This window comes from Etheostoma cragini, chromosome 5 (assembly GCF_013103735.1).
Source record: "Etheostoma cragini isolate CJK2018 chromosome 5, CSU_Ecrag_1.0, whole genome shotgun sequence".
Classification (NCBI taxonomy): Eukaryota; Metazoa; Chordata; class Actinopteri; order Perciformes; family Percidae; genus Etheostoma; species Etheostoma cragini.
Genome location: NC_048411.1, coordinates 5,571,837 through 5,597,768, shown reverse-complemented (window position 1 = coordinate 5,597,768; position 25,932 = coordinate 5,571,837). Strand labels below are relative to the sequence as shown.

General features: G+C 43.0%; 1 protein-coding gene across 1 annotated transcript in view; it reads left to right on the top strand.

Annotated features, from left to right (window-relative positions):
- gcn1 (GCN1 activator of EIF2AK4) overlaps positions 1-25,932 on the top strand; it is a 31,138-nt gene that overhangs the window by 1,335 nt on the left and 3,871 nt on the right. The window contains exons 4-52 of the mRNA XM_034871677.1: positions 1,326-1,457; positions 1,727-1,835; positions 2,008-2,106; positions 2,620-2,754; positions 3,688-3,865; positions 3,969-4,043; positions 4,209-4,337; positions 4,425-4,475; positions 4,562-4,660; positions 4,875-5,048; positions 5,520-5,672; positions 5,772-5,864; positions 5,965-6,040; positions 7,550-7,709; positions 7,866-8,055; positions 8,200-8,324; positions 8,544-8,722; positions 8,838-8,931; positions 9,013-9,126; positions 9,883-10,081; positions 10,172-10,321; positions 10,774-10,955; positions 11,276-11,356; positions 11,564-11,707; positions 12,236-12,360; positions 12,624-12,813; positions 12,918-12,988; positions 13,390-13,555; positions 13,921-14,115; positions 14,331-14,577; positions 14,734-14,855; positions 15,157-15,271; positions 15,429-15,608; positions 16,261-16,481; positions 16,609-16,677; positions 16,768-16,906; positions 17,006-17,202; positions 17,535-17,677; positions 17,774-17,891; positions 18,054-18,269; positions 18,393-18,557; positions 20,699-20,860; positions 20,955-21,047; positions 21,145-21,288; positions 21,384-21,653; positions 21,825-21,938; positions 23,143-23,373; positions 23,944-24,137; positions 25,450-25,564. Of these exons, the coding sequence (XP_034727568.1) occupies positions 1,326-1,457; positions 1,727-1,835; positions 2,008-2,106; positions 2,620-2,754; positions 3,688-3,865; positions 3,969-4,043; positions 4,209-4,337; positions 4,425-4,475; positions 4,562-4,660; positions 4,875-5,048; positions 5,520-5,672; positions 5,772-5,864; positions 5,965-6,040; positions 7,550-7,709; positions 7,866-8,055; positions 8,200-8,324; positions 8,544-8,722; positions 8,838-8,931; positions 9,013-9,126; positions 9,883-10,081; positions 10,172-10,321; positions 10,774-10,955; positions 11,276-11,356; positions 11,564-11,707; positions 12,236-12,360; positions 12,624-12,813; positions 12,918-12,988; positions 13,390-13,555; positions 13,921-14,115; positions 14,331-14,577; positions 14,734-14,855; positions 15,157-15,271; positions 15,429-15,608; positions 16,261-16,481; positions 16,609-16,677; positions 16,768-16,906; positions 17,006-17,202; positions 17,535-17,677; positions 17,774-17,891; positions 18,054-18,269; positions 18,393-18,557; positions 20,699-20,860; positions 20,955-21,047; positions 21,145-21,288; positions 21,384-21,653; positions 21,825-21,938; positions 23,143-23,373; positions 23,944-24,137; positions 25,450-25,564 (7,123 nt within the window). The remainder of the gene's footprint in view (positions 1-1,325; positions 1,458-1,726; positions 1,836-2,007; positions 2,107-2,619; positions 2,755-3,687; positions 3,866-3,968; positions 4,044-4,208; positions 4,338-4,424; positions 4,476-4,561; positions 4,661-4,874; positions 5,049-5,519; positions 5,673-5,771; positions 5,865-5,964; positions 6,041-7,549; positions 7,710-7,865; positions 8,056-8,199; positions 8,325-8,543; positions 8,723-8,837; positions 8,932-9,012; positions 9,127-9,882; positions 10,082-10,171; positions 10,322-10,773; positions 10,956-11,275; positions 11,357-11,563; positions 11,708-12,235; positions 12,361-12,623; positions 12,814-12,917; positions 12,989-13,389; positions 13,556-13,920; positions 14,116-14,330; positions 14,578-14,733; positions 14,856-15,156; positions 15,272-15,428; positions 15,609-16,260; positions 16,482-16,608; positions 16,678-16,767; positions 16,907-17,005; positions 17,203-17,534; positions 17,678-17,773; positions 17,892-18,053; positions 18,270-18,392; positions 18,558-20,698; positions 20,861-20,954; positions 21,048-21,144; positions 21,289-21,383; positions 21,654-21,824; positions 21,939-23,142; positions 23,374-23,943; positions 24,138-25,449; positions 25,565-25,932) is intronic.

Below are 25,932 nucleotides of genomic sequence, written 5' to 3'. Positions count from 1 at the left end.
CATTTCTTGCAACTGGGGGACCATAGGCAGGCTGGGGGAACGCATATTAATGTTAAAAAAACTCATAAAGGGAAATGTTCATGCCATGGGCAGTGCTTAAAGAATTCTGGCACCGTGCCGGATCTTTGTCATGCAGCCATGAGGTAAAAAATAAAAATACAAAATATTTGGGAATTTTCATGCTGTTTTTTTTATGCGCTGGGTTTAACCAATCATTGAACTTCCACCTACCAATGAAACAAGTTCTAGCCTATCAGATGCAAAGTCGGGTGCCTAAAAACAAGAGTTTGGTGTGGTCTCTCTGAGACAAAGTTTTGACTTGAAGCATGTAGATACAGCTTTAGTTGAGAAAGGAGTTAAAACCAAATGGCGCGAAGCATGAATAAGAGGACAAGAGGAAAAGGGTGGAGACGGGAAGCCGTTAGGCGTGTAGCACTTGGTGCCTGAAATTCAGTGAAGGAAGATACTCACTATACGGCAGCAGCTGTAAGAAAGTGCTTGCTAGCTTTGGTCCGTGCACTCTGGCATACGAGTTGGTTACCAGCAGCGACGACTACCGCTGTGCCTTTGCTGACCTACCGTGTTTGTGATACAAACAATGCATGCGATGACCTGGCCAAAGCAATATCACAAATCCCCCCCTTCCAAAAAGTTTTATGCATGGGACCTTTAAGACAATGGAATGCTCCCAAAAATAGCCTTTTTATACTCAGTTGCCAGTTAACTAATCAAACCTAGTTAAAACTAAAGCAAACTAAAACAAACTAAAACAACGGTCTTGCAATAAATCCCACCTTTATGAAATTTCAGCTTTTGTTTGATCTATTTTAGAGTGATGTAGATTCAACTTATTGTACGCTTATTTTGGAGGGTGTAGTTTGTGGTGCTCTTGAATTCTATTTTGCATTGTACAAACTAGAGAGGTGTTCCTGTTAATTAGCCTACCTCTATTTATATAAATGGTGTGGACACAAATATAGACACACCTGTCCGGACAACGCAACACAGCTCAACAGCACCACAAACTGCAGCCTCTTAAATGACACAGTTGAATCAGCACCTCTCTTATACAGATTCAACAAAAATGGAACATTAGAGCTAGGGCTGCTTGATTATGGAAAAAACAATATGAAAATTGTGATTACTCAACAAGTTTACTCATTGACTTTTGGTAAGATGTTGCATTTATTGAGTTGAAAAAACTGTGAATGGAGGTAGAATTTATTGCTGGGCTTTTGTAATTAGTTTAAGCTAAATGTATGTTATTGTAAACTAGGATCTGAGTGTATATCCTTTGTGTTTACATGGCCGTGTGTGCTTCTCAGGGATGCTGCATCACGCAGGGAGGTCCTCTCTGCTATCGCCCAGCTGGCTGACAGTCAGCCTGACATCCTGGTGACCAGCCTCCTCCACTGCTTGCTGAACAGTGGAGTCATCAGCAAAAATGGAGAGCCCAGGTACTGCTCTGAACTTTACATTGCCGTTTTTATCCATAAAGTTTGTAGTCGCAACCATAATGAATTCAAACTGATTCACAGAAGAGTTTCTGGGTTTGAGACATTAATATACTATGACAAGGTTTGCACTGTATGAAGATTTGAGAAACCAGATTGTCTAGTAAAATCAGCAGAAAATACACGAGTGTGTCTAGGAACCAATCTTTGGTCGCATATTATCCCGGTTGTCCTTTGTTGGTTGTCTTATGGTTGCCCTATTATATTTGCAGCAAAAGCACAGGCTCTGCTGCCTTTATCAGCTTGTCTTGGACCTGCCTTTTAGTCCCCCGTGTGTTTTCTGCCCCAGAGAAAAAACAAGGACCTATCTGGAAGAAAATGGTCAGTTAAAGAGTATCTTTTTCAAATTAACTGTTTGAATGTGGTCTGTGATTCTATATAAAACTGTTATTATATAATGGAGTTAAAAACCTGTCACCCAGAATTTCCCCACATTTGACCAATGTTTGGTTTTGGATGTTGGTGTCAACTTGTGGTCTTTTCTCTCTTTTAGGTGGAGGTTCAGAGCCTACTCGTAGCTGAGGTGGTGGGCGGAGCCAAGACCACGGCTCAGAAAGCAAGCCTCAAGAATCTAAGTCACCTCTGGAAGGAAGTGAGTATGGAACACAGAGGCAATAAAAAGACACTCCTTGATCCTGTTGGAGGGGGTGATCTAACGTGGTGATCAGACTGAATTACAATTTTTTTTCCACAGAGATGTTAGGGGGGGTGGTCAGGGGAAATCTGGAACGAGGGAGGAAGAAATCACCTGTGCTTGTCAGTTATTTTCATCCAATCTGAAGCGTATGTCTTTTAAAGTTTGTCATTTCCTCATCAACCAATTACCCATTTTCTAACTTAAGTCCAGACTAAAGAGATACTTTAAGGATAGTTTTTATACAAAGAGTATCATGTACTGAAATGTTCCTAAAATACTGGGCTTGATCAGGAACTGTTACTGATGTGAGCCTGTAAAATCCAATGAGACGTGTGATAATGGACCGTACAACCTAAACCTGACCGGTTTCAAACATCTAGAACCTCATGGCTCCTACTCTGTGAGCTAAGAACAGTTGCCATACACACAGGAATGCTGTATAGGTTTGACACGGTTTGTCTTTAACAGAACCCTGGACTGGTCGATGAATACATCAGCACACTGTTGAGTCTGGACCAGAGCCCCACCACTCTGGCCATGCTGGGGGGGTGTTTAGAGTTCTGCACTGCTCAGAAAGACAAAGCTACAATAGAGAAGCACAAGGTGAGTTCTTCAGTTCTTATTATTAGTATGATGGTGTTGATTTCTACAGTTCTAAAGCGGGGTTTTGCTTTTGCGGGGGCTGTTGTTGTAGCCTAAGTAGTCTGAGCTTCATACTTGTGCGCTGGTGTCTGCGTTGTTCTAGCTAAAGGGATGGTATTTGCTCTGAAGCTAACCCCCGTCACTCTCTCACTCACTCTACAATACAAATACAATTTCATATTTTACAGTATAATTAATTGTCTCAAAAATTGCAATCTGGGCCCAGGTGTACTTACAAACGTGTCCTGGTTTTATGAGTACAGAACCTATTTGTTCTACTGTAGAAGTAGAACAGGCATTATTAGTTGGGTAATTTACAAGATACACATTTGGTTCCTTTAGCGTCTGCGCTAAGCCATTCAGCTAATAGCGCTAACTTGCCCAATGTTTGACGAAGGGAAAAACCTTCTGGGAGGAGCGTATGGCTCGAGGTCATGGTACAAAGGACCCTAGGGTGAAATTACTCGAACCGCAGGGCCTGACCCTATGTCTGACCATAGTTGGAAAGCTGTAGCAGCTGTAGCTGATGTCATGTGGTTTATGACAAAGGAGAACCCGGAAATGAGTAGGGAGAGAATGCAACGTTAACTAGGCATGGCCAAATGGACCAATCACTGTCGTTGTGGTCTGTGTCACCGCATTATTGTTGGCGTGTAGTTACATTATTTGAGAAGCGCGCGTCAGGCCAGGGTGTAGGGCCCACATTTCCATGTACTACGCACGTACCCAATGAGTCTCATTTTAACGCAGGACCATTAATTGCTCTCAACATCATTAACCAATTATGCTCTAATACTTTGCATTCATATTTTTTCAGAAACATCCCAGATATGTATATTTAGGGATGCAGCATGTCACCTTGTGTCTACTGTTTTCCTCTCCCCCCCCCCCCAGAGTGCCCTGTTGGACCTGTACATAAAAACAGTCCTTATGAGCAAGACAAAACCACACCAGCACATTTTGGACAAAAGTGGCTCCTTCCTGCGTCACGTGTCCCACTCTGAGTTCAAGGAGCTGCTCCTCCCTGCACTCCAGAAGACAATGCTCCGAAGTCCAGAGAACGCTATGCAGAGTGAGTTGCTTTGAGTTTCTGATGATTGCGTAAAATATTTACCTGCTGGGTGCTCAGGCAGCCCTCACACAGTGGATAAAAACATTGTCTGGTCTCTCTCCAGCCGTTTCCTGCCTGCTGTTGGCTGTAACTCTCGACCTCAGTCAGTACGCCATGGATATTGGAAAGGCCATCGCAAGTAAGGCCTAATGAATGCTCAATTAATTTAGTTTTGTACGCGTCTAATTGAACATATTTTTAAAGCATACACTCTGCTGTCATGATATAATTTTTTGCAGGAGAAAGACTGACTATTCAATTTAGCATAATGTGTATTTAATCACTGCTACTGTCTGTGTTTCAGGCCAGCTGAAAGCTAATAATGCCCAGCTGATGGAGCAGGCGGTCCAGGCCATGCAGAACCTGGCCCAGCAGTGCAGTGACCCCTCTGCTGTGCAGGACATCGTTATTCACCTCTTTAAGATCCTCGGAGGTTACTAGTTAATTACTTATTAGACTGAAATATTGTCTTCAGCCTGTTTGGTTTTGCCCACCTGAATCATAATTCTTGTGGTTGCAGGGTCTGAGGGAAAGCTGACAGTTGTTGCCCAAAAGATGAGTGTGTTGTCAGGTAAGAGGTCTTGCCAACACTTAAAATGATTAGCTATCCTTAAGCAAACATTGTTTTCAACCTGACAAATGTTCTACTTGTTCTAGGGATTGCCAGCTGCAGCCATCATGCCGCATCAGGAACCTCCAGCCAGACTCTCAGCTCTGCAGTCTCTGTGATGTTCATCCCTTATTTACAACAAGAAGGTATCGCTGCTCTGACTTTTCTTCATCTCCTTCCTGCCAGAATGCTAGACAGATTACCAACTTTATGTGAAAACCTTTAAGCACAAAAAGAGTACAGAATTAAAGTTTATGCTTTAGGCCTGGAACATTTTTAAGAGAACACGGTGTAATGTTTTAGTTGAGGACTAACATGTCTTTTTTTTATTTTTTATTTTTTATTTTTTATTTTTTTAAGTTCACGAGGCTACCTTGGTGCATGCAGTGTCTGTGCTCTCCCAGTGGAGCAGTCGTCTCACAGTAGAAGTTCCCACCGCCTTGCTGGATTGGCTGAAAAAAGCTTTTACCCTCAAGACCTCCACCACTCTGGTCCGACATGCCTACCTTCAGGCCATGCTGGGGGCCTTCAAAGGTCAGTCAAACAAAGACTGCTATGCTATGAGGCGAATAGACGGATTAGGGCTGCACAGATAATAGAACATTAATCAAGATCACGATTTTTGCTTCCCACATGATCGACAGCGATATTAACGTTATAAATGTTATTATAGAAAACTCTGCTGCATATTACATCAAGGGCTTCCTAAACTAACAGCATGACTCTAGGATAATTGAGCCAGCGCCACTGCAACAGTGGCATTACGCACGGCCGTTCACTGTGTTTACCTTGATTAAATCGCCTGAAAATGACACCAGGCTGCTACGGTATACAGAGGAGACTGGTTGGTTATACCTGGGTGGGTGTGGAAAGAACCGCAACAATAAATAACAGCATAACACCAGGATTCCACTAGGTGTAGTTGCGCAAGTTCCACCTGCACAGTAATTTGTTCTTTCCTCCGCTCTGGTAATTCTGTACTATCACCCTTTCCCTGGTTTTCAGGTGACACTCTGGCCCAAGCCTCAGACCTTGTGCCCTTGCTCCTCCAAACAGTGGAAAAGGCTGCGGCACAAAACTCCCAGCATGCTCTGCTTTCTGAAGGTGTGGCAGCTTCTGTTCTTTTGAGTCGACTGGCACTGCTGGAGACACAGACGGGTGAGCCTGGCATCTCAAAAATGACTTTTTCTCCCTTATAGAGACTGTTAGAGCATACAAGAATGGAAAGTGATAAGTTTTTTTTTTTTGTCTCAACAGAAGCTAAGTTTTCCAGCTTTTGGAACCTGATCTTAGATGAGAAGAAGCCACTTTTCACCACAGAGAAGTTCCTCTCCCAGGTCAACGAGGAAAGTAAGGCAATTCTCGACATATTTTACCAGCTTGAAAGGCTCATGTTTTTTTTTTTTTATGTAAAGACATGAAATAATGGCATGTTTTGTTCTGTCTTTAGCTCTGCTCACAGTGCTGTTGCTCTGTGAAAGGCTCCTCCTGGACCATCATCACAGGCTCAACACCAGCAAGTCCCAGTGAGTCTGTCCCTCTTTTAACATGTAGAGATCTTTGAGCTTGAAAATGTCTTAAGAGCCCTTATATACTCATATAAACCACACATAGGCCGCAGGCAAAACAAATTGCCTGCATATTTTGTTTATCCAAAAAAAGTATCTATATGTGTATAAAAATGTGATCTGGACAGGAAGGATGACTCTGGGATTCAGAAGGGTTGTGTGTTGCTATCCTGCCTTATCCCACACATGTTCGTGAATCTGAGTTTTTTTGGTTTCATATCGCATATTGTTACAAGCTGAGCCCTATATTTAGTATATACTGTATATCATTTTCTTTCTGAAAGGTTTTGTTTTATGTTTATTTAGGATCCTCAATAGCTCCATCCTTACAACTCACTTGACAGTTTGGCAATGCAAATAATAAATACACATTACAACCTCATATACAATAAAAATAAAATTGGAAGACATAAACTATCATTTCATGACTCAACTCATACAAAATAACAAAATAGACACATAAGACAAGAACAAACACATAGACAGCTCCACCAGTGCAGTCATCCCTATATTTAGGTTGAACACATTTTATATGTATATCCGCATACTATTGTCACATAACATCTCTTTCATACTCTCTGAACACATCCCACAATTCATATGATATATGTTGTTAAGCCTCAACCAACGCTTCATTGTCTAGTCATCATCTCTAATCAATAGATACGTTTTAGTTGAATTTTTAAATATCCTTTTCCTGCCTTCTTGTGTAATTTGTTCAAGTAGCACATTCCATTCTTGGATTGCTCTATCCACAACCTTTGCTTTTGGTAAAGTTAGCTCTTGTAGTATGTCTAGTCGCATAGTTATGTAGGTCTAAACTAAAAGGTAAATCCATATACAGAATATATAGTTTCCTTGTAGCAATAATATACCTAAAAAAAAAACACATAATGAAACGAGTAATCTGTTTCTTACAGATAACCAAGCTAAACATCTGTGCATTGTAATGTTTGTTCTCTATCCACACCTAAGCTCTATACAAGCAGCTTTATTTTGCACCATTTGCAATTTAGTTATTTGTTCTTGAGTTGCGTTAGACCATACATCTGAACAATAGTCGAAAATTAAACCATATTAAAGCTTTAACCAATTCCAACCATGTTATTTATGTGTTTTGTCAATAATAATCTGCTATCTAAAATAACTCCTAGAAGTTTGGTCTCATGGACATCATTTATGCAAAGCTTCAACTCAGGTTGATTCATGAAGAGTATAATTTGAACTGGACATCATGCTTTTTGTTTTTGAAATATTAAGAACTAGCTTATTTTTTTTTATCCATTCAACCACCGATTGCAGCTCTTATGATACGATGGTGTTTAACTCATGCTTTTTGTCCAAAAAGAAATCCAATATATTCTTTCTTTGCATGTACATGCTGAACATAAATAAATGAGAATTGACTAATGTACCTTAGTGCTTCAATAACTAGTTATTTTTTTCCTTTATGTAACTGTTGTGCAGGATGTATCACCACGCCACAGTTGCGGTTCTCCTGTCTCGGAGCTGGCGTGTGAGGAAGCGGGCCCAACAGACAATCAAGAAGCTGCTTTCCTCTCTGGGTGGACCCAGTCTTGCCCGTGGCCTCCTGGGAGAACTTCGCGTGGTCATCAACAAACACAAGGTACAGACTGATTATTTACCATAAACCTCAACGACGTAAAGCTACATCTTTAAAAGTTGGTTGTGGCTCATAGAATCAGTCAACCGCTCAGCTTGACCAGTCTATTTTTTTTTTCCTCAGCCTGAATGTTACTGACTGTGTAATGTAAACCATCAGGTTTTGCCCCAGGATGTCCTGGTATTAGAGTCAGGAGAGCTGACTGAGTTGGGTCGCAGCTACATTCCCCCTCGTTTCCTGCTGGATGCGCTGTGTGTTATTTGCTCCTCTGCCAGCAAATGGGGTGACCCCGCCGAAGCAGAGAATTTGGCCATGGAAATCCTCATAGTCACTCATCATCCATCCATAGGTATGAGAATGAGTTGCTCTCCAGAATGATTCTGCTGCTCACTTATTAGCCATGTTCTTGTAACTTAATAACACCAGTTTGTGTGGATGGTGTTTTTGTGGTATGTCTATTACAAGCCATCTGCTCTGTGTATATCTCTTTCAGTTGGAGCTCGCAGCAGCCTCTGGCCCTTTCTGCTCTTCTCCATGAACATTAAAGCAGAAGAATTCATAGAAAAGAATCTGGAGGCTATTCTGCCACATCTGCTGGAGGTCAATGCTGACAACCAGGTCTGAATATAATACACACGTCGTTATACTGCATTTACATGAGATTTATGCCCACATAAACACTAAAGTGTCATTAACTGATTCCTCTAAAGAAACAAGGGTTGAAGGAGAGATAAACCATTAAAAAAAGCAAAATTTGTCAAAGACATTTGTCTTTGAATTTTGCTGATGCATTTTACATGATACCAGAGTGTTTAGTGGTCATGTTGTTTTCCTCAGGCGGTGAAAAATGCGGTTGGTGCCCTCTCCAGCCTCTCGCCTAACAAGCTGTTACCGCGGGTAATCAGTCATGTCAGCGAGGGACTGTCCCGACCTGCTCTACTTCAGGTCACCAGGGAGGAGTATGCCATCATGCAGACACCTGAGGGAGAATTGTATGACAACAGCATCATCCAGAGGTAACACATAGCCTCTCCTTCCAATGTGCGCTTCTTAACCCAACAGCAGTTGCCAGAACCTTGTGTTGTCTATTTGTCATTTATTTACTCCTGTCCTCCTCTACACTTGCCGCAGTGCCCAGAAGGAAAGCACCAAGAAGGCCAACATTAAGAGAGAGAACAAGGCCTACTCCTACAAGGAACAGATCATTGAACTGGAGTTACAGGAGGTAAAGCGCACTAACCATCATCTGTTCTTTTTAGCTGTGTTAATGTCTGGAACACATCTTCATTTCTCTTTGATCTTGCAGGAGCTTAAGAAGAAGAAAGGTATCAAAGAGGAATTGCAACTAACCAGCAAACAGAAGGAGATGATGCAAATCCAGCTTGACAAAGAGGCCGCTATTCGCAAGAGACTCCAAGGGGTATGAAACTTAATGCCGATCTTAAACCAAGCAACTTTTCAAGTGATTCCACTGTCGCAGACAAATTTCCAATATCGGAATGAGATGCTGAGAGTCTTGCTAGAGTTGGGGTGCGCTACCATCCTCTCAATTGTTAAGTGCAAGCTGATTATAAAACTTGGTCAGAGTAAAACCTTTTCCCGTCTTATCATTCTGACAAAATCAAGTGTGTTTGATAAAATCTTAAATTTTAAGTCTTGGCAGTGAAGTTAAATCATGTGAACTTTAACAACCGGCGGATGAATGCAGACCTCCGAGGACTGCTGCCATTCATCTGCATGTACTGCAGAACAGAAAATCAGCAAACTTACTTTAAAGTAACAAGCTAGTGACATTTTTCAAAACTAATTTAGTTGTAGTTATGCAATGTGTGACCCTGCAAGATCCCCAGTCTTTACATATGTGATCTGGTGTCCGACTGTAGTCTTTTCAGAGTCTGTTCAATGTCTTCTAGTGTATGGTAGACATAAGTCACCAAAATGATTTTTGACGCCTGATGTGTTTGTTCGTTTGTGTCTATTGTCCCCATGGGGAAATATGTTGCAAAAAATCACATCACATGGTATTTAAAACAACATTAGGACAGACAAGGAAGAATAGAAACCATAACATGTACACATTGCAACTTGTAACATAGACCAAAGCACTATCGGGGAGGGGAGGGTGTGACATTCTTAACTTCTCCATGTTGATCTCTGGTGCACTTGTTGTCCTCAGCTGGATGTGGAGTTGCAGGGCGTGGTGGGTCTGCTAGAAGCCACTCTGAAAGAGAGACCACCTCAGATCACCAGGGAGCTCCCTGCTGTCCTCCAAGTCCTAATACCCCTGCTACAGTCCCCTCTGGCTGCTCCATCCATCCAGCAGGTCTTCTTGGACATCATAGTGTGCCTCATGCCCAAACACTTTGAGTTTCTAGGTACATGGTCGGTCTTAGTATTTTATTGTATTGTATTGGTAAACACAGCCTCGGCACCTTGACTCAGTGTCACTTTTCTTCCCCTTCTAGCCGTGCTTGTTGGACATGTGACTTTACGGTTGCTGAAGCCAGAGTGTGATCTGGATGTGGCCTGGGAACAGGAGGACCTGGAAACAGCAGTCCACCGCACCATACTGCTGCTGCACAACCACACTGTCCCGCAGAGAGATGCCAAGAACGGTGGGGAGCCACTTGTGTTCTGAATCATATGTTAGCTTCTTGCTAATAATGAAGTGTTTTATGTTCAGTCATGACAGCTACAGGAACTCAGTCTCTGTCAGAAATCTCACTTAAGTGTCCTGTTTACTTATTTATTTACCTTTTTATTGATTAATACTATTGAGGAAATATAAATAAAGGATATTTTTCCAGATAATATCAAGCCAATATTTTAAATGGATGTATAAGGTAAGAAGAAGGGAAGATTAAGATAATTTATTACTTACTACTACCTACTACATGAGACTGAAAATGTTCTGAAGTTGACATTTTTTGCTATGCAAAAGAGTACATATGCAAATAAATTTTCATTTAAATGTTCACCACAGTAGCCAGCAACTGAGATAGTAAATGTGACAGTACTGTACTGACTGCTCTCTTGTTCCTTTGTATTGTTGTTTTTCTCTCTTTAGATGTGGCGCCACTGTCTGCCCCTGCTTTCTCCGTCTGCTTCCCTCTCCTCAACGCCATGCTCAGGGAGTTTTCAGGCAGCACCGAGGAGACAGAGAACATGATGACCAGAGCCTTGCAAGTCATCAGCGTACACTGCCAGCTTCGGGCCGCCACAGACATGGATGACCTTTCAATAGATGAGGTAGAGACAGGCATCTCCATTGCATTTTCTTTTGTCTATAACCTGCACAGGAAAATTGTGGAAAAAACAAAACCTCAGGAAAGACAAGCTGAAGTTACTGAATAACAAAAGACATTGTTGCCAACATTGTTTGTCTCAGAATGTATTTACTCAGCTTGTCTGACAGAGCTATCTTCTGGGTTTGCACACATTGTTAAAAGCTAGTTGGCAGAGCCATTGGCCTGGAACAACAAATGGACACCACATTGGGAAAGCTTTATATGACATCACTCCCTTCTATTTTGTAGATCTAGGTATTAACTTGGGTTTTCTTGTCTTAGAACGGCCCAGAACTGCTACCACGTGTCAGCATGCTGCTGCTACTGACAAGAGTTATTGGCACAGCCACCCCGAGACTCCAGGTAAATAAGGGATTTTACAGACTGAGTTTAAATGCATTTGAAATTCAGCCATTGAAACTCAATCACTCACTCACTCACTCGCTGTATTAGTTTGATCAAGCTCTTTATTCTATTCCCCATTTCCATTCTTTTATAGCCACTTGGATACCAGAATTGCTACCTAAAATTGTGATATGAGACTTTTCAAACACGCACATTGTGTTTCAGGTGTTGGCGTCTCAGTGCCTGACAACGCTGTGTGCCAGTGCTGGAGGAGGAGACGGCTGCACTGTGGCAGAACAGCCAGAAATAGACGTCCTGCTCAACGCCCTCCTTTCACCCTGCTTCTCTGTCCGGGATGCTGCCCTCAGGGTGAATCACAGTTAATTTCACATTTGTTGAAGCTGGTCTTTCCCTCAGTAGAGCAAACGGCTGGCGGGAAAAGTTGCAACCAAAACGTCCTGCACACTAATTAAGACACATTTATTGTTTAAGACACATTGTTTAAGACACATTTATGACCGGTCTAGCAGTACTATACCGGTCAGTTTCAGTACTAGACCTATATCAGACAAAATTTACAGAAATATTGCAAATAAATGTATCTTTGCAACTTAGACAGTGTGCAGGAGTTTGCGACTTTTGACCTACTCGTCCCACTTCAACACATCTGCCTTGTGAAGTGTTCCTCTGTTCTGTGGCAGGAAAAGGAAATTTGATGGGTTTTAGCCGTTTTCTCCACAGATTTGAGCTAAAAACACATTTTTTTTTAAATTGCTTCTAGACCAAGATGAAAGCATAGCTATAAACATATTTAGTGTTAACCTTGGTGAAGTGACAAATTACATAGCTTGTATTTGTATTAGACATGCTATTAACATGTAATGTCTCTGTGCTCAGGGATTGTTGGAGATGGAGTTTGCCCTGTCCACAGACAGCACAGAAGCCAGCGGGCTGAGTTTGCTGCGCAGGCTTTGGGTTTGCAGGTTTGACGTAGAAGAGGAGGGCCGAACCTTGGCTGAAAAGTATGTGTTATGTGGTTTCTTGCTCCCTTTCTTTACTAGCTGACTGCCCATTCACGCCTAAAACTCATAACACATTGCCTAAGCTTCTTCATCTTTTCCAACAGCACGGCCCAATTTTACATTTTTTTTGTTCTTATAAACACATTCATGTTCCACCATACAAAACATTTACCGTGCTATTCTTTAAATGTCATTTAAAAGCGTTTTATCCTGCCAAATTAGATTTTAGCACACTAATTTCTTGGCCTGTCCTCCCTCCTCAGACTGTGGGAATCTCTGGGTCTGGAGGTGGTCCCTGAGCTCTGCTCCCTGCTGATTGGAGATGTCACCCACCACGAGGAGGCTGTCCGTTCTGCCGCAGCCGAAGCTCTGTCAAGCGCCGTGGCCCTGTACAAAGACCAGTCTGCGACGGTGCTGGGCCAACTCACTGAGCTCTACCACCAGAAACTTTATGTAAGACCCTGACCCAGCCAAACCACATTACCCAAATTGCTTTAGCTACTAGTAGATGAATTTAACCTTGGAAACCAAAATGTTTTCATTTTTTACTTTTAAAGAGACCACCTCCTGTGCTGGATGCCCTGGGAAGAGTCATCTCTGAAGCTCCTCCTGATCAATGGGAGGCCAGGTAAATATCAGGGCTTGTTTGCAAAGATTAAATATACAATGGTTTTTACCTTTCTATCTTACTTTGAAAATCATTGTGAATGCATCCTGAATGCACAATTAACTGCCTTGGCCTACTATCAATCAGGGCAGAAACATGTGCATTAGTTCCAACAGGGAGACATAACATGCCAAAAAATAGTAATGACAGAAAAGGCAGGAAGGTACTCATTAAAGATGCAGCTTTTGCTGCTGGCTCAAGACCCATTACATCCTACACCCAGACCAGGAAGATTGCCTCTAAATGTCTTGCTATAGTTAGCTATCCGGCAATATTAAAAAAAAAAAATAGCTCATCTTGTCAATAACCAAGTACTACCTTCTTGTGCACTGAACCATTTTCTCACACACACGTCTTTTCAGGGGTGGCATTGCTCTGGCTCTGAACAAGCTGTCGCAGTTCCTGGACGAATCTCAGGTCACCCCTCTCTTCCTCTTCTTTGTTCCTGATGCTCTGAACGACCGCCACACTGAGGTGCGGCGCTGCATGCTGGACGCTGCCCTCTCTGCTCTCAACACACATGGAAAGGTACTCAACCCACGGTTCTACATTTCAATTCAATTCAATTTTATTTATAGTATCAATTCATAACAAGAGTTATCACAAGACACTATACAGATAGACCACACTCCAGAATTTACAAGGACCCAACAGTTCTAGTAGTTTCCACCAGAGCAAGCAACAGTGCGACAGTGGTGAGGAAAAACTTCCTTTTAGGTTGAAACCCCGGTCAGACCCAGGCTCTTGTTAGGCGGTGTCTGACGGGCCGGTTGGGGTTAGAATTTTGTAGTAGACATAGACACATGTATTTCACATGCATAAACATTCAGATATGTTCAAATGGGACCATTTATGTTTTTCACTGAAATATGTGTACCTCCTTTATGTAACAGGACAATGTGAGCTCCCTGCTGCCAGTGTTTGAGGAGTTTCTGAAGGACGCCCCTCAGGACGCCAACTATGATGCTGTCCGTCAGAGTGTGGTTATTCTCATGGGCTCCTTGGCCAAACATCTGGATAAAAATGATCCCAAGGTCAAACCCATCGTAGCCAAGCTCATCACTGCACTCTCTACACCTTCACAGCAGGTAAGCAGCTCATTCTGCTTCCATGCTGATGCCAGAGACTCGTGGTCTGCTGAGCGCTGCAAAGTGTAGATTCTTGCCCAATCAGGCACCTGTCTGCTCACACCAGAGATGCGCCGGTTCCTCTCCACTCTATAGATGTTTACACAGATCCCACTTTGCTGACAGTCCATTACTTTTCATCCCATTATTTTATGTGGTTTGTCATCCCACATCAGGTCCAGGAGTCTGTGGCCGGCTGTTTGCCTCCTTTAGTCCCTGCCATCAAGGAGGACGCTGCAGGCATTGTAAGGAACCTGCTGCAGCTGCTACTGGAGAGCGACAAGTACGCAGAGAGGAAGGGGGCAGCGTACGGGCTGGCTGGCCTGGTCAAAGGTCTCGGGATCCTGGCACTCAAACAGCAGGACATCATGACCACGCTGACTGACGCCATCCAGGACAAGAAAAACTTCAGACGGAGGGAAGGTCAGTAAAGTTTATCTGACCACTGAACTGTTTGGTTCTGTATTGATTAACACACAGTGATGCAGATATTATGTGTGTTGGACTGCTGTTCATTGTATGAACCACTTAATTAACAAGTGGCACTCAAGACTAACTAGACTGTTTGTCTCTGTCCAGGAGCGCTCTTTGCCTTTGAGATGCTGTGTAACATGTTGGGGAAGCTTTTTGAGCCGTATGTGGTCCATGTGCTGCCCCACCTCTTGCTCTGCTTTGGAGACGGAAATCAGTACGTCAGAGAGGTGAGCACCATGTCCCAGAGCCGCCTTCTGCATTATATCTTACTTTTTGCTGAAATATGTTTCTTACTTTTCATAAATGTATCATCAAAATGTCTTGCTGTAAATTAAAAGAAGTCTTTCTTAACTATCCAGTGTTTTTGTATACCCACATTAGAACATAGTGAGGTTGGCGTAACATGTGATCTATGAGACAGGCACTCATCTAGGAAACTTTTATAATTTTTCTCATAGAATTTGTGTGTGTAGAAATGTGTAGGATCCCTGTCTAAAGTTCCAGCCCCCTTACTCTCTTTTCCACCAGGCCGCAGATGACTGTGCCAAGGCTGTTATGCGGAACCTAAGCGCCCACGGGGTGAAGCTAGTTCTTCCCTCCCTGCTGGTGGCTCTAGAGGAGGAGTCCTGGAGAACTAAAGCAGGTTAGGAGCCCTTACATGCACAGAATTCCTAGGCATTACTGAAATGTCTTGAGATGATGGAAATATTTAAGCATCTCTGGACATTCACAATCAAGTTAGGTTTACTCAAACTGTAGCTTGTTGTAAACCACCGCTCCCCCTCCCCTCTTTCCTCTAGGCTCTGTGGAGCTGCTTGGTGCCATGGCTTTCTGTGCACCGAAGCAGCTGTCCTCCTGTCTGCCCAGCATCGTGCCCAAGCTGACTGAGGTGCTGACCGACTCCCATGTAAAGGTGCAGAAGGCCGGCCAACAGGCCCTCCGACAAATCGGCTCTGTCATCCGCAACCCTGAAATCCTGGGTAAGTTTCATAGGGTCAGTCACGGGGCAGAGATGCCACGACAGAGAAGGCTTATTACCATAAACTCTCTGACGATATCGACCCAAAGGGGATTTTAAAAACATCCGACATATGCATTATTTCTGTTTTGTGGGGTCGGGGGGCTGTATGCCTAATTGTTGTCTGATAAACAGTTGGCAGTGGCACTGACCACTGAATTTAATTCCAGAGGTGTAGTTAATAAGAAATTCAGATGGAGTTAACCAGCAGCCTGATCCTCTACTCCGCTAGAGGCTACATTAGCTGCTACAACCATAACACACCATTGGACCGGACCATTGGTGGTCGAGTTGCATTGTGCTCTTGATTATGTCAATGAAATAAGAATGCATGACTTTAAGAAGACTGTATCTGATTATGTCTCTTTGGATTGTTAATCATAGACTTCAGTTATTCAGGGGTTACATTCTTCAAAATGATCATTTGTACAGTGTAAAGGAAAGCTGCATGAAAGCCCACCTTTATGTATCAATGCTACATTTTTGTTGAAGCTGCACCAAATAGGTGTTGATTCACCTAATTCGGTCTAGAATTATTTGAACTTCCAATGCACAATAAATCAACATCAATTTTTTTTTTTATATTGTCAATCATGTCAATGTTCTTCTCTCAGCCATTACCCCCATCCTGCTGGACGCTCTCACTGAACCGTCCAGGAGGACCCACACGTGCCTGCAGACGCTGCTGGACACCAAGTTTGTCCACTTCATCGACGCCCCCTCCCTGGCCCTCATCATGCCCATCGTCCAGAGAGCCTTCCAGGATCGCTCTACTGACACTCGCAAGATGGCCGCTCAGATCATAGGCAACATGTACTCCCTCACTGACCAGAAGGTACACAGCATTACTTAAATATTACACTGAACTAAAAACAAAACAAAATGCGTATAAATCCTTTTAAACCAGTGTGTTCTGAAGACTTGTTTTTATTTTGTGGCGTTATACGTGTTGTTGTTTATAGGATCTGTCACCCTACCTGCCCAGTGTTATTCCTGGATTGAAGGCTTCCCTGTTGGACCCGGTGCCTGAGGTGTGTTTAGTGATACAAACATTACTACAGTAATATATGCTCCGTGTGTGAAGTTAGAGCTGTAACTGCTCTTCTACTTCTCCTTCCCAGGTACGTACAGTCTCAGCCAAAGCCCTAGGTGCCATGGTGAAGGGGATGGGTGAGTCCTGCTTTGATGACCTGCTGCCTTGGCTCATGGAGACCCTGGCCTCTGAACAGAGCTCTGTAGATCGCTCTGGAGCTGCACAAGGTTGGTTCTTCTCACCCCCTGTCCCTTTGTTGGTTCTCATTTTCTCCCATTGTTCATCAAATAACTTGCAGAATTATTTGTGTGTGTGTGTATCTTCAGGTCTGGCTGAGGTGATGGCTGGACTGGGAGTAGAGAAGCTGGACAAGCTGATGCCAGATGTGGTGCAAACAGCCAGCAAGGTAGACATCGCCTCCCACGTCAGAGACGGCTACATCATGATGTTCATCTACCTGCCTCTCACCTTTGGAGACAAGTTTACTCCCTACGTTGGGCCCATCATCCCCTGCATTCTCAAGGTATTGCTATGACCAGAAAGGTTATTTGTGATTGCCACTTTTGCTGTAAAACACATTTCACTCATATTAACTGTTTTTGTTTTACATGATTTAAAAATTCCTTCTTCCAGGGAATATTCTCATCATTTACCAGGATTCACAGAACTGAAAACGCAGTTTTAAAAACTGACATTAAATGAAATTTTCAAATGTTATACTTTCATATGTTAGATTATGTGGTAGTATTTTATTTTTTGGGATTCCCTATAGAAAACAGATTTTAGGGAGAAATACCAGAACCTTAATTCAGGGTATTCAACCTTTGCTCTAACCCTCTTTGTGTTGTCCTCCAGGCTCTGGCTGATGAGAATGAATACGTGAGAGACACAGCCCTACGAGCCGGCCAGCGAATCATCAGCATGTATGCTGAGACAGCCATCGCCCTGCTGCTTCCTGAGCTGGAGCAGGGTCTGTTCGATGACCTGTGGAGAATCAGGTCAGACTGAAATACACACGCAATACACATGAGTGACTGTATTAATTTCACTCTTATATCAACTAGTTGTGCGTCCATTTCATTGTTGGTTTGCAGGTTCAGCTCTGTGCAGCTGCTTGGAGATCTGTTGTTCCATATCTCTGGAGTGACAGGAAAGATGACCACAGAGACTGCTTGTGAGGATGACAACTTTGGAACAGCTGCATCCAATAAAGTATGAATATATTTATTTTCTAAAAACACAACAAAAATCTTAGGCAGATCTAATGAGTGAAAAGAAGTAAAAGTATTCATCACAGCAGTGTGGTGTTGGTCTGTTTTTGAAAAAACATTGATGTGTTAAGAATTGCTGTACTTTGACTTTTTCCCTTCCCAGGCTATCATTGGAGCTCTTGGTGCTGAGCGGCGTAATCGCGTCCTCTCTGGCCTCTATATGGGCCGTTCGGATACTCAGCTGGTGGTTCGACAGGCTTCCCTCCACGTGTGGAAGATCGTGGTCTCCAACACCCCCAGGACTCTTCGAGAGATCCTCCCAACCCTCTTCACTCTCCTGCTGGGCTTCTTGGCATCCACCTGCTCTGACAAGAGAACGGTATGACTCCTTTTTTAGCTTTGTAAACGCACTGTTTTTATGTTGGCGACTCTCAGTATTGTTTTTTTAAGTACTACATCCACAGAGCCTTTTTACTAACACTGTGCGTGGGTTTGGTTTTAGATCGCTGCTCGGACGCTGGGTGATCTAGTGAGAAAACTGGGAGAGAAGATTCTCCCTGAGATTATTCCCATCCTGGAGGAGGGACTGCGCTCTGACAAGAGTGACGAGAGGCAGGGAGTCTGCATCGGCCTTAGTGAGATCATGAAGTCTACCAGCAGGGATGCGGTGAGTCACACACAGATGTTCTAACACACCACCAACACCATTAGAATTATTTTATCTAGTGGCCGGGTTCAGTAGGTAGTGCAGGCGCATATTACTGAGAAGTGTATGCCTTCATGCAGAGGTCCAGGTTAGAATCCGACCTGTGATGATTTCCTGCATGTCTTTCTCACCTAGCTGTCCTATCACATAAAGGCGAAAAAGCCCAACAAATATTCTTATAATAAATAGTAAATAAAACACCACAGAGCTCCCGAGATTCAAAACTATAATCCTAAAAACAAATGTAATAAAGTTTCCTTCTTGGAGGTTTTGAAACCTTTTTAGCTTTTTTTTTTAAAGAACCAGATCAGTTAAAACCAGGTTTTTCACCATGATTTTTAGTGTCCCCATCTCTTTTAAAAGTTCTCACTCTCTCTATAAAAAGAAATCCAATTGAGTCTTTTGATAAGATAATATGACAGATTCTCTATAACTAAAGACCGCACCCACTGCGCAATTGGTATGAAACTGTACACACTTGCTGTCTCCTAAAGAATTGTGCCCTCTTTTGAAAGTGTAGTGAGCGTTGTGTAGATGAATGAAAAGTTATATTTGTATAATTTATTATTTTCCTTTGCCAACACTAGATTTTTAAATTGTTTGGAGCCATATTAGGCATTAGGAAAATTTATTTAGTCACGCCGTTCACAAACGTTAGTTGACATTAGCTCATATTTGTCAGATCTTGCAAGAATTTGTTGCTAATAAGTTAATTTTCTCCTGATTTGTATGTCTCCAAAATGTCAGTTTGTGTCCGAATGTTCAGGAGATATGTGGCTTGTGAAAATTAGGCCCTTTATTTACTTTCGTGACTATGAGGCTAAATAATTGGTCTGTGTTCACATTCAGTTTGATTGGAATCATTATACTCAGGACCTGCCACTAGTCACCTAAAGAGGCGTGGCAGTGGACAAACATACAGGACACAAATACAGGCAATGACTCTGAGTGGGCGCATGGATAATATTCAAATTGCAAATGCAATGTTCAAAACAAACCCTAATATACAGTACTGTTGCAAAAGTCTTAGGCAGATGTTAAAAATGCTCAAAACTAAGAATGCTTTCAAAAATTCACTATTCTAGTGAATATTCAACTATTTAGTGTTAATACTCTTTGCCTTCAAACCATAAATTCTTATAGTTACACTTGCAAAAAGTTGGGCAATGTTGAGGATTGTCGACGCAGTGGTACGCCAAGGAAACTTAGTGCAGCAGATGAAAAACACATAGAGCTTATTTCCCTTTTGAAATCAGAAGATGTCCAGCAGTGACATCAGCTCAGAACTGGTAGAACCCAGTGGGACCCAGGTACACCCATCAACTTTCTGAAGAAGCCTGGCCAGAAGTGGTCTTCTTGGAAGAGTTGCAGCCAAAAAGCCATACTTCCGACATGGAATTAAGCCCAAGCAACTCAACTATGCACAAAAGCATAAGAACTGGGGTGCAGAAAAATGGCAGCAGGTGCTCTGGACTGATGAGTCAAAATTTGAAATATTTGGCTGTAGAAGAAGGCAGTTTGTTTTCCCGAAGGGCTGGAGAGCGGTAAAAAAATGAGTGAATCGTGAAGCATGGTGGAGGTTCCTTGCAAGTTTGGGGCTGCATTTCTGCAAATGGAGTTGGAGATTTGGTCAGGAGTAATGGTGTCGTCAATGCTGAGAAATACAGGCAGATACTTATCCATCATGAAATACCATTAGGGAGGCGTATGATTGGCTCCAAATTTATTTGGCAGCAGGACAATGACCCCAAACATGCAGCCAAAATCATTTAGAACCATCTTCAGTGTGAAGAAGAACAAGAAGTCCTGGAAGTGATACAGAAGGATTTGAGGAAGCCTACACATACAGATTTTTTGGGGTTAGTTCTCCAAGGTGTTTGTAACAACCTAGAAGCCAAGTTCCTTCAAAAACTGTCTGCAAGTGTACCTAGAAGACTTGATGCTGTGTTGAAGGCAAAGGCTAGTCACGCTAAATATTGATTGGATTTAGATTCTTCTTCTGTTCATTCACTGCATCTTTTAACTTGTGTGTTTTAGGCCAGGATTCCGGGAATTTCAGAAGATATAAAAACATTATGGTGCTGATGGTGTTTGTTCTGCAGGTGCTGGTCTTCTCTGAGTCGCTGGTCCCCACAGTGAGGAAGGCTCTCTGTGACCCGCTGGAGGAGGTCCGAGAGGCTGCAGCTAAAACCTTTGAGCAACTTCATGCAACCATTGGTCACCAGGCACTGGATGACATCCTGCCCACCCTGCTCAAACAGCTGGTGAGGGAACAAGCTTTTTGTTTCAGACTGTTACTGATAGCTTTAAGTTTTCCGTCTGGCTTTTAATAAACTGAATGTTTTATTTTTCTCCCAGGATGACAAGGAGACAGCTGAGTTTGCGTTGGATGGCCTGAAGCAAGTCATGGCGGTGAAGAGTCGCTCTGTGCTGCCTTACTTGGTTCCAAAGGTAAAATATCACAGTCAGGGTTTCCGTTTTTTTTTAGGCCTCGTTATTGTTTCCAGCTGTATCTGACTAAAGCGATCGTCCCCTCTGGTCATACCAGCTGACTGCTCCTCCTGTGAACACCCGTGTGCTGGCCTTCCTGTCCGCTGTGGCTGGAGACGCTCTCACACGCCACCTAGGGGTCATCCTGCCCGCCCTCCTCTCATCCCTTAAAGGAAAGCTGGGAACAGAAGATGAAGCCCAGGTAAAAGGCATTCACAAGCTACGATGTCTACTGCTGCTGTTGTGTTTGAGAATTTGTTCTTTCCTCATAACCCCTGTGTGTTATCTTTGCTTTAGGAGTTGTGCAGCTGTCAAACAGTGATCCTCTCAGTGGAGGATGAAGTGGGTCAGCGGATCATCATAGATGACCTGCTGGAGGCCACTCGGGGCGCCGATGCAGGCGTCAGGCAGGCTGCTGTCACCATCCTCAATGCCTACTTCGCCCGTACCCGCTTGGACCACAGTGCCCATACTCGCAATCTGCTGTCAGGCCTCATCCGCCTTCTCAATGACTCCAACCCGGAGGTCCTGTCCCAGAGCTGGGACACCATCAACTCCATTACAAAGGTGTGTTGATTATTTGCACATTGTCTTGGCATTGGTGTAAAGACAATTTGCTCCATAGTTCCATAGCTTCTGCACACTTTGCTGAAAAGACAACAGTACAGATCAGTACGTTGGCTATGTCTTAATCAAAAGGTAAACGTGGCCTGAGTGTTGTTTTGTTTTCTTGTATAGAATCTGGATGCAAGCAGCCAGCTGGCTATGATTGATGACCTGCATCGAGACATTAGATCAGCAGCTGCAGACGTCAAGGGTCAGCACCTGCCTGGTTTCTGTCTGCCCAAGAAGGTAAGCAGGCTCCTCCTGACAAAATAAACATGAAGACCTTGTAAGAGCAAGGTGATTTGGTTCTTGTATTTCTAACTTTTACAGAATCCTGTCATCTTCCTGAGCTCCTGTGTTGTAAAATGACATCTACCCTCTACGTAGCTTTAAACTGTTCGATTACTAGAACTAATCCACACCTGCCAGACAGTCAAAACAGAGAATGGTTTAAGCCGGGTTAATAATACACTATCTACCCTCCTTGATAAACTATTAATTGTTAAAGTCCTTGTTATAAAGCAAAAATGTAATGGTTCCGACCTCACAAAGTTGAATATTTGAATCATCCGTCAGTTTTTTGACCGAGCGCTCACTTTCTCACTGCTCTCTGGGATAAAATCATTCCGCTATGTCAAAAGGTCTAATCGCTTGATAAAGATTATGATTACTGTTATTATTATTTTGATAACATCAACATCAATAACATAAAAAAATATAAAAAGATGTCAGCAACGGGTACAGGCGGCCCGAGGAGTCAGAGTGAGTCGGAGGCAGCTGTTGGAGGAAGAGAGGCCCTACCCGGTCAGGCTTATCTTCTGCCTTCTGCTTGGAAATGGTGAATTTACAGCTCACAGCAACTTCCTGGCTTTTGTTTGATATCTGTCGGAAAAAAAGGTCATGCCATATAGTAAGCCATTTTATCGGGTTGCTTCTTAGCGAAATACAAGTGAATTTAAGTTGGGCTAAAAATGAGAGAAGTTAAGCTGGAGAGTTATGCAGCGCTGTTGTCAATATGGGAGTTAATAGGTGTAATGGCTGTCTTAGTTCATTCTGGTTCAGACTAGAGAGGCTCCCTGTTTTTACTGTAGGACCCTTGGCTACGAAAGTTAGAACGGACCAGCACTAACTTGCATTGTTTACTGAACCTCTTTGTCACTCTTAACATTCTGTCAAACCTCTTTCAAAACTCTGTCAGTTCAATAAAGCGTTAATTGATACTGAATACCTGAGGGGAAAAAAAGAAATGAATGTTGGTATTGAACAGCCAAGCCCGATTCGACTGAAAAAATTCTGAGTCTGGTTAAGCCCTACTTAGCAATTAAGTAATTAGTCGCAAAACATTAATTGACATATGACTAATAAAATAAAGAGTAATACAAAATTTTAAAAAAAGATTGTCTGTTGCAGCCCTATTCATCATTTCATGTTATTTTCTCTGTTTCCACAGGGTGTGACCTGTATCCTGCCTGTCTTGAGAGAAGGTGTCCTCACTGGAAGCCCAGAGCAGAAAGAAGAGGCAGCCAAGGCATTAGGAGGGCTCATCAAACTGACCTCCCCTGAGGCACTGCGGCCCTCTGTCATCAACATCACCGGACCGCTCATTCGTATCTTGGGAGACCGCTTTGCCTGGACCGTGAAGTCTGCTCTGCTGGAGACTCTCACCCTGTTGTTGGCAAAGGTCTGTACCTGCATCTCCCCATTGGACTTAAATGGCCAAAACCTCTTCAAAACCCTATCTTTTCTACATAAAGATGATCAAATTATCAGTCAGGAGGCTAATGCCCAATTTATAGTTCTATGTTTAATCTACGACGTTGGTACATACGTAGGTACACACACTCCCCAGAAATGTAATTGCACGTCGTGGCGACACACATTACTCACCAACTGTGATTGGTGTGTTGGGCCCTGGCTTAGTGACGTCGCATTTCCCCCTTTCTCTTCCTTCATATATAACATGAAATCAATTACCTTTGCTTGCTACAGCTTCCCACCGTAGTCATAAAGCACAGATGAGGCAACTAGTTTTTTTCTACTAAGTCTCTAGAGTCGGTACTCGCTCCGAAGCTAATCGCCGACACACTCCCACGCGTACTACACACATACGGGCTCTGCTATTCTCTTAAAGAGATATGCAAGATTGACACATCAGTGCCCAATTATAAGACCTCGCAACCGCGTTGGCCACTTATGTAGGCTACGGTTTACCTGAAAATGTTTTGCGCTAACCTCTGGATTCCTCCTCCAGGTTGGCATTGCCCTGAAGCCCTTCCTGCCCCAGCTGCAGACCACCTTCCTGAAGGCCCTGCAGGACTCGAGCCGTGGGGTTAGGCTGAAGGCTGCTGAGGCTCTGGGCCAACTTGTTTCCATCCACACTAAGGTGGACCCCCTCTTCACCGAGCAGCTCTCTGCCATCCGCAACGCTGAGGACTCAGGAGTCAGGTGAGCAACTATTTTTGGAAACAGAATAATTTAGCTATTAATATCACGGACCACTAGATAAACAACACATTGAATTACATTTAATCATGTTTTGAATTTGCGTTTGGGATGATTGTTGTTTCTTAGGTCCCAAGATAAATCTAAGGGGGTCACAAGATAAAAGGAGTAAGAAATAAAAAATGCATTTCCATGATATAAACTGTTTCATTTTTATGGATCTCTGTTTTGTTGATTCCACCTGCAATTCCTTCAAATGGAGTCACCACCAGTCTGTCAGTCATGTACAATGGCAATGTTGTCCTGTGGTGGGATACTGCTATTTAAAAAAAAAAAAAAATAACATCAAGAAAGCAAAGGCTAGGAAAACTGCAGAGCCAGACCCTGAACCACCAGCCAACGGAGAACAAGGAATTCAACCCAGTAACCCAGTATTCAGTAGTCAGTAAGCTTGTAAGTTAACGTTATGGTTAACGTTACAAGTTAGCCAACGTTTCAGGGCCTGAAATTAACACCAGACAACCCGCCATTGGCTGGTAGCCAATGAGAATTGAGTGATTCACACGCGTAACGGTAAGCAGTGTACGTGGTTGCTTACAGGCTGGACCAATCCGTGGCCCGCATCACTGGAAGACATTGATTGACATGTGACAATGAAGACGAGACGTGTGTGACCCGAACATCTCACATGTACCAACAAAACGTACAGTGACAGACCATGCAAAACATGTCAGACCATCTTGCCAACGTGGATACATTTTAACATCAGTGTACGCTGTAATGTTTTTCATTAAAAAGTCGCTGAAACTTGCTGCTGTTTCAGGCCTGTCGGCTCGCTGCTGCTCTGTTCCACTGGCAACTGCCGCACATACCCACACATTAAGACACAACGACACACGGTGGAATTCAGGAAAAAACGCAGATGAGATGTACAAGATGACCTAAATTGAGGACAGCTACATTATGTAGCTGCAATGATAAGGGCCCCCCTACTACAGCAATGTCCACGAGTAGGCCACCATGAACAGGACAGGGTAGGATCATCAGGGGTCTGCAGTTATTTAAAATCTTGTCACTAATACATAGTTTGTCCACCAGAGAGCGCCAACAAGTTCATTTTTCAACCGAATTGTCCCACTAGAAATATTTCTTTGTGTTATTTGTTTATGTAAAAAAAAAAAAAAAAGGTTCTGCCAAATTGTTTTTGGAAAGTTCAGTGTTAAGTTCAAAAAGTTCAAGTTCATGTTGATTTTAGATATTATTTTGTAAAAACTCGTTCTCATGCTTGTGTTGTGCTCGTTTACCCCTCTCACAGGGAGACCATGCTCCAAGCCTTAAGGTTTGTCATCCAGGGGGCCGGGTCAAAAGTGGACCCAACCATCCGCAAGAACATCACCACCACGTTACTAGGCATGCTGGGACATGATGAGGTATGACCGAAGGTGCAAATACATTAAAGCAGCAGGTAGAGTTGCCACAGATAGGACATCTCTAATTTTTTCAACACATTTTTTTCTAAATTGCTCGTAATAGCTGCTGAATATGTTAAGTAATTACCAATGAAATAAAGTGGAAACGCATGAACACTTGGAAAGGATTTCACAGACAATTGTTCTGTGGTGTAGTTTCCTCTGTGATCACAGTAGAAAAACGGAAGTCAGGCAGAGAGGATGTGGTTTTCTAAAAAGGTTTGAAGTGTCTGTCAGTTTGAGAATAAATAACACTTAACCTGTGTGTGTGTGTGTGTGTGTGTGTGTGTGTGTGTGTGTGTGTGTGTGTGTGTGTGTGTGTGTGGGTG